An 11,671-nucleotide genomic window follows, 5' to 3' on the forward strand; every position below is an offset into this window, starting at 1 on the left:
AAGACTGGTGAAAGATTGGTTTGATGAACATGAAAGTGAAGTTGAACATCTCCCATGGCCTGCACAGTCACCACATCTAAATATTATTGAGCCACTTTGGGGTGTTTTGGAGGAGCGAGTCAGGAAACGTTTTCCTCCACCAGTATCACGTAGTGACCTGGCCACTATCCTGCAAGAAGAATGGCTTAAAATCCCTCTGACCACTGTGCAGGACTTGTATATGTCATTCCCAAGACGAATTGATGCTGTATTGGCCGCAAAAGGAGGTCCTACACCATACTAATAAATTATTGTGGTCTAAAACCAGGTGTTTCAGTTTCATTGTCCAACCTCTGTATGTTATTTGCATGTAAACATGACCTGATGGCTACATACTCAGCAGATAAAGGCTTATTTTTTAGAAAATCCAAACACAGAATTTTACTTTCAAATTTACTTTTGTTATTATTTTTCTCTTTTGCAGGCAGAGCACATTTGATTTTAGAACAGTTGATTGCTATTATTTAAGCTGATGTTTTGGTTGATCATGGTATATCAGATAATAATGTCAAAAAATGGGTTAGAACAACATTAAACAACCCATAAAATCTGGTCAGGTCTCTTTTTTCTTTCTATTTTAGAAACTATCCTAATATTAATCATCTCTTAAGACGTTTGCTGAGTAAAATATGTCACAAATGCACATCTTAGGTTTATCACACACTGTTTTATTTTCGTTAAAGGGATCCAAGGCCTTCACAAAAAAAGGGTTGACTCTTGGTAGCTATTGAGTACTAACACAACACATAACAACAATGAAACTCCAACACAAATGACCCGTGAGAACAAGTGAAAACACAAATAAATAGGAGTTTTTAAGGACATTTCATGTAAGTTGCATCAACAAAACCAGTAGTCAGAGGAAAAAAGTGAGTAGCGCCTCAATATCTGTAAAAGTACAATAAAGGCTTCTGTACAATATTTGATTGGTCTCTGAGTAGCTGATTGTCTCTAGCGCCATCTTTTGGTCATGCACAGTTGCTTCAAGTCATTGCTGTTAGATTCACAGAGCTGCAGTGGTTTTACAGTTGGTTCATGGTTTTCCTCCAGCTTCGATTGTCACTTTAAAGTGTTTGTATTTTCGTTTGGTGTGCAAGAATTCCTGATTGTCCCGCGCTGAAGAAAAAGTGTCGTTAGTAATGTACAAAAAACCTTTGTGAGTCAGAGTTTTTATCTCTGCTTTACTCTTTACAAGCTGTTATTGTTGTCTAATTGACTGAATAAAAATATTCTCCAATTAATATCAAATATAGAGGAAATTCAGAGCTTTGCTCCAGTTACTTTTCTTGTTTTGTGGCTAACCTGACAGAATGGCAAAACTTTTATTCTGACTAATTAACTTGTGCTTTTAGGATGATTGGAGCCCATATCATGTTACATTATTCTCTCTAATAACACCCAGCAGTCTTCCACAGTTATGGTCTTCACCCACAGACGTCTGTACAAAAATATGCAGTCTCAGTGCAGTCAGGATAGGCAGGATTTACACTTTTTTATAGTAGATTTTCAAAGTTTTAAGTACAAGTGATTGCCATAAGCAAGTCTAAAATCTTCACAGTAGTCTCACAGCTTACGCTTAGGGAACAAGCTAGTTTATCACAATATGGTTAAGCTGTTCAAGTAACAAGAAACAGTGCTTACACTTCACATTACACCTGATATATGCTGGTATTTACTTGGTATGACTGATTTCCTTTCTTGTGCTTGCGGCACAGCTTTGGTTAAAACCCTGCGCTTTTCTCACAATGTGCACCTTCAGATTTCTGAAACAAATTTCCCAAAGTTAGAAACAGTTTTTCTTTCTGCAACAGTAGAGGACAAAAAAATAAACCTTAGTTTGAATTTAATTCTGATTATTTTAATCTTATGGTTCCTTGCTAAAATATCCATACCCTTTTAATGTTTTCCATATTTTAACTTTGCAACCACAAACATCAGTGTATTTTATTTGGGCATTGTGTGGCAGACTAACACGAAGCATTGCATAATTGTGAATCAGAAGAAAAGGCAAACAGGGTTTTTAAATAAAATTCAGGTATCTGTTCTATATTCAGCCCCCTATATTCTAATACCCATAAATAAAAATCTTGTGCAACAACTAGTCTTTAGAATTAACATCGGTGTGATTTAATCTCTGTTTAAATGGTCTGCTGTGAAGACCTAATATTTTTTTGGAGAACATTAATCAACCATGCCCAGGGAAAAACATGGTGGTGGCAGCATCATGCTGTGGGGATGCTTTTCTTCAGCGGGGGACAGGAAAGCTGGTCAGTTGATGGGAAATGGATGGAGCTAAATACAGCATAATCCTGGAAGAAAACCAGAAAAAGACTTGAGACCGCTTGAGTTCCTGCAGAACAACCGGAGAAACAATGGAAGGGTTTAAATTAAAGCATGTTTATGCATTAGAAAGGCCTAGTCAAAGTCCAGATTTAAAACCAATTCAGAATGTCTAGCAAACCTCTAAACTGGTGTTAATAATGTTATTTTGTAAACCAGCCTCTAGAAGTGCAACGCTAGTGGAAAAATCCCCCAAAAAGCCTTACAGCTGTGACCTAAATGCAGCAATAGGAGGCTTTAGAAAGTGTTGACTCAGGTAAACTAAATCCAAACGCCCACCACACTTTTCAGATTCCTATTTATAAAACATTTACATTTTAAATCACACACCGGTGGCCTCTTTATATTGCTGAGGTGAAAGCAATTGTGTACACTGGATTTTATTTAGTGGTATCAGAGTAAAGGGGAACAAATACAACTGCATACCACCAATGGATCATTTTCTTCTACTTTACATTTAAGCGCTGGCTGTGTTTGTCCATGGCATAAAATATACTGAAGTTTGTGGTTATAATGTGACAAAATACTTGTAAATACTTTAAAGCACATCCTTCTTTGGTCCTGCTTCTTCAGACCTCCTGTAAATTAGTCAACCCATGTCTCCTAACCATACAGAGACAATACCAGTACCAGCAGAATACCGTGAAGTGCAACCAAAGCTGCTTTTGGTTGATTCTGTAAACATTTAATGCATTTCGGGGTCTGCAACCCTTCAAGCCTTCTTTATAGCTCAGACCTGTGCTTCCTTAAAACATGTACCCTAATCTTGTTATGTTGACACGACTTTTACATGACTTTCTTCTTCCTCCTTCTTCTTCTGTCAATCTGTCAATCAGCAATCATCTGGAGCTCACTGTAATCTGGCCCAGTACTGCCCCAGGTTCTGACTCATGCTCTGCGGCTCAGTTCCTGGGACCTGGACCGGCACTGAAACCCCAGGAGATATGAGTCCTGAGTGGGAAATGGAAAAACAAACGTTCCAGTTTGAGCGCACAGAGGTAACTGAACGAGATAAAGCAGGTGTTTCCACCTCTGTTGACCGAACACCCACCTGTGTTGGAGCTGGCTGAGGGCGGAGTCTGCAGGTGAGGGGAGGAGTACGCCGACGAGTCAAAGGTGCGGGGCGCAGAGGGTGATGGAGGTAACATGCAGGAGTACGAGGAGGCCGACTGGGGAGGAATAGACTGAGAGCGAAGCAGGAGAGGAAAATGCTGATCAGCTTTACAGAAAACAAGATCATCTGAGGTCCTTAGGTCAGACGTAAGAGCATAAAAACATCAAGACAGTAGGAAGCAGAGGTGGGTAGAGGTGCCAAAAATTGTACTCAAGTAAGAGTAAAAAAAGTATTCAATAAAAAGGCTACCTGAGTACTTGAGCAGTACTGTTTAATCTGATTTAATTTGTATAAATTATGTAATCATACAGACAAAATCTAAAATGATGTGCAGGTTCTGGTACTCTGGTAATAATAAAATAAAATATGGGTCAAAATAAATAATGAATCTCTACAAAATGACAAATTCGGGCAGAAGAAGCACACATCTCCAAATCTCCACAACATAAAACTTTGGAAACCAGTACTAACAGAAGGTAATGTATACACAATAGAACAGTGCATAGAACTTCCAGTGATACTTTCTACTGTTTACTGTATGTTTGCCTGACGTTCCAATGGCACAGCAGTTAAAAAACAACACTAGAAAGATAAAGCTTGTTTGCAAACCAGGAGTCTCAGACACACGTGTTTCTGGTGTATTTCCAGTTAAAAGTGTTTGTTCTTCATTCAGTGAAGAAACCAGAGGTGGTAGAGGAGCTAGAAGTTGTGCTCAAGTAAGAGTAGAAGTAAAAAGTACAGTGCTGTAAACTTACTCCTAGAAGTAGATTGTTTAATAAAAAGTTACTTAAGTTTAATGTAACTAGTTCCTACCCACCTCTGGTTGTAAGCAGAGCAATCAAGGTTTGAGCTTAACCTCTAGGAGAAGTTTCATAAAACAGAGGAAAATATATCACTAACATAATATTTGATCATTGCAGTTTGTTACCCTGAAATCATTGCATTGAAATGATAATCTATCTCTAGTCTACAGTGTCTAATTTTTACTAATATTTGAAATTTTGACAAATTATATTGAAAAGGCACAGATTTGTATACATTTCTTCATATTACAGTAGAACCAGACATTATTATTATTATCATTAGTTAAATTTTGATAATTATATACCTTTTATTATTTAACTTTAAGGAGTGGCATAAATAATAAACACCAAAAGTTTCTCTAAAAATAAAAAAAAACTACATGTCTCACCATAGAAGGCCAATTAAACAGTTGTTTTAAAAGATGACATTACATATCAACTCTTTTATGCATGTTACATTGATGTATATTATATATATATATATATATATATATATATATATATATATATATATATATAGTTACAGAACAAGCAGGGTAAATGTTTTCCAGTTACTAAGATCAGTTCAACTGTTGAAGTTTCGAGAAAGCATTTTTATTACTAATTACTTTGCCTGAATCCAACTACATAAATAATCTGCAGAGGCATTCCACTTCACTGTAATTATAATGTTCATTTTAAAAAATGGAAACAGTTTTATAAAACAATGGATAATTCAGTTTATTTTATGACTCATTTAATCTTTAAATAGCTGCCAAATCCCAAAAGTGTTCATGGGGCCAGATGGGGGCCTCCAATAATCTTGGGGTGAAACTAAAAGCCATTTTAGGGGTTTTATCCTGATTCTGACTGACTTTGAAAAGTGGCTTGCTTTGCAGGATCCTAAAAAAAGAACATTGCAAGCAAAGTAAATAAATAAATAAAATGTTGCAATAGATTAAAGGATGTCCTCTCCCTTCCTAAATATGTTTTCATTAAAAATGCACGAAAGACTCTATTGCTTATATTTGGAGTCAAATATACATGATTTAATGGAGCTCAGTCTGTTCTTTACTTTCCTATCAGTCTGATTTACAGAACTTCAAGCTGTAAAAATGTGCAATAATGTAATTTTCTGGGGTTGTCTTCATTTTTTTTCACATTGGTTCAGTTTATTGAGCCTTTGGCCTTTTTAGGTCAGAACCTACATCAACCCTGTTGCTGTTTCAACTGAATTTAAAACATTTGCCGCAGTTTTCTGGAGTTCTTAAAATGTCTAGAATTTTGATATTGCATTCTTATATTTTCCATTATTAAAAATGATTGTCTGTTGTTAAAATAATTGTTAACATCAGCGGTTTTACAGTTAAGGGTTTCCCTGCAATGACAGAGATGCTGCTCTGTATGTGATGTAGTTTGGAAGATGTTGATGAAGGATGAATGTTGAATGTCCAACCTGGACTCCAGGTGAGAAAACAGACAGCGAGCTGTAGCTGGGCAGGGACGACTCCGTCTGACTCAACATGGACCCTGCAGAGACAGAGAGATGGTGAGCGCGTGGGCACACACACAGACACACACACACACACACACACACACTCAGACTCATTGAGACCATCTGGAGGTGGGAATGTTTAATTCGGATACACTCCAATGGAGAAACTCTAATGCCGGGAGGTTTGTAATTATCAGCTACTAAAACATTCCTGTCACCGAATGTTTAAATCATGGGAAGCAAATGTAAACTCCTGCTTCTGGTGTCATGGATGTGCTGTTAGAGCGAGCTGATGATCGCCTGGTATCTGCTGACGGTGAGCTGCTCTTTACCTGAACTACTGCCGTGCTGCTGGTGGTAGACGGACGTGTTGAAGGAGGTGCTCAAAGGGGCTTGGCTCTGTGAGCAGGAGGTAACGCCACCTGACCTCCTCTGGTTGCGCAGCTTCTCCTCCCTCCTCCACTTAGCTCTCCGGTTGGAAAACCACACCTGCCAATCAGAGTCTGGTCAGATCTATTTCCCACTTCAGAACATTTGGATAAAACCTTTCTGATTGCCTCACCTGTATCCTGGCCTCAGGTAAATCGATCTTGTTTGCCAGCCTTTCCCTTGCGAAAACATCTGGGTAATGTGTCCTTTCAAACTCTGCGGAAGATTTTACATTTTGTCAAAAATGCAACATAAAATGCAATATAATATGTTTGGATATGTGAGAAATCCAGCAGTTTGCCCTGAACCTTCTGCAACACTGGATTCATAAAGTTGATGAGAACTCAATAGAAGAGACGTGCTAATTTTGACAGATTCTGGTGCAGATTGAGTATTAGGATTACTAATTATGTTTTAGAGGAACCTTTATCCAGGAAGTTGAGCTTCTATGCTTACAACCCGTTTTGAAATATTTATCTGTTGCACTTTGTATCAATTATTTATCCAAGTGGAACACGCACAAAGTTCAACTGAAAGGATTCAAGTTGAGAAGCTGTCTGAGCACTTTATTTCAAAGCAGCAGGGCTGCTTTAAACTAAACAGCAGATAAGTTCTATTTGGTTTGAATCTCATCAAAGCTGGTTTCAGGTTGTATTTGGTCAGATATACCAGTATTACCAACCCGCAGACTAAATTAGAAACAAAGTCTGGGTGTGAGCGAAGTGTCCCCTCCGACGCAGCTTCCAGCTGCAATGAGAGGTTTTGGTTTCAGACAATCATTGCTCATCAGGGCGGTTCATTTAAAGCTGGCAAACTGCTGACATTTCTGTTGTTGATGAGTCGAAACGTAAACATGTCACACCCTGTCAGGAGCAGGCTGAGTCATCATTCTGATCTCCAGGTTTTCAGGTCTAGTTTCAGAGAAAGCTCTAAACTTCAGAGTTTGGTCTCACTCTCCAACACTTGGTCATTTAAAATGTAAACTAGACAGATGAATATGAGCTATAAGTAGGCGTAGGATTGTTAGCGGTATCAAGGTTTTAAAAAGATGCAGGTTTTAAAACCAATAACATTTTCTGTCATACCCTGAACTCAATTTGTAAGGTTTTTATAAGATGCCAGAGAAAGTGCTGAATTTTCCAGGCTGTACGTAGGATATACCAATGCACCGTGGCTCTCCCCTATTTGTTGCTGTGCACTGGCAGTCAGCTGGCTGAAAGAACCCTACTACGTTTCATGCTTGCAGAAAAGACCAATTTGGCTGTTTGAAGATAGCTCGTGGTTTGGAGTGTAGAAATTATGTATTTGTATTTACAGCTCTCCCATCAGGGAAAAAATAGCTTTTTTACTGACTATCCAGCAGGAACAGATTTGACAAATATGATGAAATAATTGGAGAAGTTTAAACAGTTACCAACGTGATGACAAATATAACAGACTCCTTTTTTGTGGATGTTTTCTTTCAATAAAATAGACAAATAAAAGAATGTCATTCACTGAAATGTACTGATTACAAAATGAAATGTACTGTGGGGTTGCAAGGAAAAATTGATGGGTTTGCATTGATGTTTAAGGCAGATAGTTATGCTGCTTGTTGTTTTTATTTTTGTTATGTGCTAAAAAAAAAACAATTAAAAGATTAAAACTACAAAAAAAACTGGAGTAAGGATCTGCTGTCTCTCCCCCTCTTGTTGCTAAGCACTGCCAGTCAGCTGTCTGAACAGAAGGCTTTTACCTTTGCTTACATGGAAGATAGGTTTGGCTATTTGGGAATATTTCAGGCTTTGGAGGAAATGTCATACTTTATAGATAAAGCATTAGATTATGCCGATATATATATTGCAACTTTTTAAGTTTATGCATACTTAATATAAAGATAATCTCGGCTCCATAAATTAAATCTGTCTTATAAATTGCAATAATTGGCTTGGTTATAACTGGCATCTGTGTCAGCACATTATTGTTATTGCGCTTTGGCTGTGCACTGAGGTCAGTGTACCTTATTAATGTCATTTGCACAGACTGACCATAGCGATATGTTTCTGCTCGGGTGCACAGTGGACACCGAGTTCTTACTTAGCTTGAGGGCCTTGCGCAGCCACATCCAGTCAAGGGTGCCTCTCTGATCTGTCTCAGCAGATACGAGGGCCACATCCTGCTGCATAGCACGGCTGTAGTAATGATGCATTATCAGAATGTCTGCTGCATTATGTTGCCAGAGGCCTTTTTGGAATGGATCGGGAATATTTGTGGAGTTAAGATAGTGGATGATTTGCATCTGGAACTGGAACTCATCACAGCGAGGAGTTGTTTGGCCCACGGAGGTGCTTATAAAGATCACGGCCTGTTAAAATATGCAAACCTTGATTTTGTTTGTTGCCTTGCAATAAGTCAAAGAGAGATAAGCCAGGTGCTAGGCCTGTATCTGTTCACAAAGGTGTGTTGTAGCTGCATCATGGCCCCACTCCTGCCCTCTGAGAAGCAAAAGGTTTGAGCTTTGCGTGCTTGCACATTCTGACCTTTCTCCAGAGCCTCGATCTGCTCCTGTGTAAAGCTGGTCCTGTTCCTCTGCAGTTTCCTCTTGAGCTGCAGCCTCAGTTGAGACTCCTCGCCTTCGTCCCGCTCCACAGGGACTCCTCCTCCTCCTCCTCCTCCTCCCCCTCTGCCAGATCCTCCTCCCCCCGCCTCTCCCCCCATGCTGCCCTCTGTGTCCAGCATGCAGCCCTCGGACACTGCCAGCAAGGAGAGAAAAAACATGCACATTTTTCAAAGAAATGTCATATTTTAGGATTGCAGAATGTTAGCAAAAGTGGTGGTTGGCGAGTCCCTCTTTCTGGCCTCCACACCACCAATACACACACACACACACACACACACACACACACACACACACACGCACGCACGCACGCACACACACTCCCTGACAAAGCTCATTATACAAAAAAACCTACTTTTTACAATGTATCTTAACTGAGCCATCGTTCCATTGTCTGCAAGTGCTTTACCCACGTAAGGTTGCGGGATGCTGGTGCATATCTCCCCTGTTCTTTGGGCGAGAGGAGGGTTACAGCCTGGACAGGTCTTATCCAAACCCGTAAGCATAAAATAATTGTGCTCTTTTTAAAGTTAAGTCTTCTGCTTAATTAAAATGATTTCAATAGATTTACATGGACAGATTGAACTGTAAGCAGCATAACATAATTTAGTCCAAGACTGTATTTTGCAATCATCACACTGGCATCGGTTTAAGGTCATATTGATGCCAAAAAAGCCAAGAAAATACTCAATTTTAGTTTTTTAGATTTTGATGCAAATGATTAAATGTAGCAGAGACTGCATAAAAAAACAACCTTTAAGCTGGCCCTAAAAGAGGCTTTGCAATTAACACTGCAAATCCGATACTGTAGTTACATCCTTTACAACTGAACATGCAAATAAGCAGCAAAAAACTTATTGGGTGCAACTGACAGGCAACCATTTTCCAACCAGGGTGCATGCGGCAACCCCCTTGGCCTTGGCACCCTGGGCAGTGAGCCATATCTCCCATATCAAAAACCAGCAGACGTGCATTCATCCTGATGGAAATGTCTCCTCACCTGTGCTGTGCTGCGTCTGAACGCCGGTAGGATCATGGTACCAGTTGTTGGGCCCGCTCCAGTTGGAGCCACTCTGCAGGTTCAGCATGGTTAACTTCTCATACATACTACGAGCATCCAGACCAGCATGGAGAGAAATAAAGGAGCCCCCGTCCTCTGCGTGTGATCGCCCCTGTTTACTCCTCCCTGTCTTTTTGGATCCGATTTGAAATAGCAGCAAAACAAAGAAGAAGAAGAAGAAGGAGAAGGAGGGGTTCGTATCGCATGAGTTCACACATGGTTGGCATTGTGGCGAATTAGCCTCATGATGACAGACATAAATGGAGTTAGTTACATGCTCGCTGTCGTAACGTGTGTGTGTTATACATTGCAATGCTAGTATACCATGGGGATAGGAGGTACATTAGAACCCACTCAGAGAGCCATGATATTTGACTTGCTTTTAGCTTGAGTGCTTGCATGCAGTCACAAATAAGCAAAAAACCCCCCAAAAAACTACGAATTCATAGGAGACACATAAACTGCCTTTGCACATGTACAAAAATGGAGCAACTGCATGAGTTGGAATTTTAATAAGACATTAAAATCAGCGTTGTACATGCAAGAAAAGGTTGCAAAATAGGATGTATTGTGAAAGCATGCACTTAATCACATAGTTCTTACAAATAAATGTTTTCCCAACTCTCGTTTTATCTTATATAAGAGTGCGAGAAAGGAGGGTAAAGCAAATCAACATCATACTGAGTGAAATCACTCACTCGACCAAAGTGATCAAGTGCCAAAAGGTCAAGTTGGATTCATTTGAATTCAGCAAAAAAGGTGATTAATAAATTTTTCACCTGAAACCTGGAAAATGTTACAACTGGTGGTAATACTCGTCCCACTAAAGTTACCCCCACAAAAAATGACATAATATGAAAATTTAAAAGCTTAAGAGATTCAATTTAACCAACTTACCAAGTTAACCAGGTAGACCGAAGTAGGGGTCCTGAGAGTTCCTCTCCTCCTCCGTGGACCTTTATTCCCCCAGCGTCCGGCTTTGTTGACAACGCTGTGTGTGTGTGTGTGTGTTGTAAAGGAGAGTGCAGGGAGAAAGATGAAGAGAGTTGGACAGGGTGAGATAGAGTGAAAGAGGGAGGAGAGGGAGGGGGGTTCGGGAGAGAAATGCGTCTGCGGGCACTCGTGTCCTCCAAGCGATGGGGAGAGAGAGGAAGAGGAAGAGAGGAAGGGAGAGGGAGCCACCGAGGGGTGACAAAGTGAGTCAACATCAGTGTCAAGTTTGAACTTAATGCCAGCGAGAGGAGGAGGGGGAAGGCTGAGAGAGTGGAGTATAAAGCACAGATAATGGAAAGATAGGGGATGATAAATAGATGATGGGGTTCAATTTTAGCCATAAATTACACATAAATACTAAGTAAAAGCAGGGAAGTATTTTCAGACCAGACTGTATTCGACTAGGTCACATTTTTATTTAGAGGTTCATTTGTATTAGTTTTTCTTATTTTTGTGCATTTAAGAAAAGGCCTTAAAAAAAGTAATTAGGTAAATTTTGACACACATTTGGTATTTTTGCTATAAAGCTAAAAAGATACATAAAAGTATAAAAATAATGGAATTGTTGCACTGTGGTACTGATTTCTAATATTTCTGTAAATATCTATATGTGGCAGGAATTAGCACGTAATTAGCATTCTGAGTCGGGAGTGACATTTCGCCGAAACTAGTCTTAGCCAGAATTACATTTTAAATATGTTTAGAAATTAACCCAAAACATTAGATTCTGTTTTTCTTCTTCTCTGCTGCTCTTTTTGTGGGTGGCCACAGCAGACCATCGGGCCATATCTCAGGCCAGAACCTTAACTCTTACAATAATACA

The 11,671-nt window shown here is 39.5% G+C and overlaps 1 protein-coding gene across 2 annotated transcripts; it reads right to left on the reverse strand.

Annotated features, from left to right (window-relative positions):
* Window positions 1-686: 686 nt before the first annotated feature.
* Window positions 687-10,955, reverse strand: pax10 (paired box 10). 2 transcript variants are annotated; one of them, XM_047376358.1, is made up of 8 exons: window positions 10,753-10,955; window positions 9,796-9,981; window positions 8,719-8,931; window positions 6,333-6,415; window positions 6,103-6,259; window positions 5,732-5,805; window positions 3,431-3,563; window positions 687-3,330 (listed from the first exon to the last, which is right to left on the reverse strand). In XM_047376358.1, the coding sequence occupies exons 2-8, from the start codon at window positions 9,899-9,901 to the stop codon at window positions 3,230-3,232; spliced, it is 867 nt and encodes a 288-aa protein (XP_047232314.1). In that variant the 5' UTR covers window positions 9,902-9,981; window positions 10,753-10,955; the 3' UTR covers window positions 687-3,229. The 2 variants fall into 2 exon arrangements, with proteins under 2 accessions (XP_047232314.1, XP_047232313.1); XM_047376357.1 differs by having other exon boundaries at window positions 9,796-9,985; window positions 10,753-10,954.
* Between the last annotated feature and the right edge of the window lie 716 nt (window positions 10,956-11,671).

The sequence above is a fragment of the Girardinichthys multiradiatus genome, chromosome 10 (genome assembly GCF_021462225.1).
Source record: "Girardinichthys multiradiatus isolate DD_20200921_A chromosome 10, DD_fGirMul_XY1, whole genome shotgun sequence".
NCBI lineage: Eukaryota > Metazoa > Chordata > Actinopteri > Cyprinodontiformes > Goodeidae > Girardinichthys > Girardinichthys multiradiatus.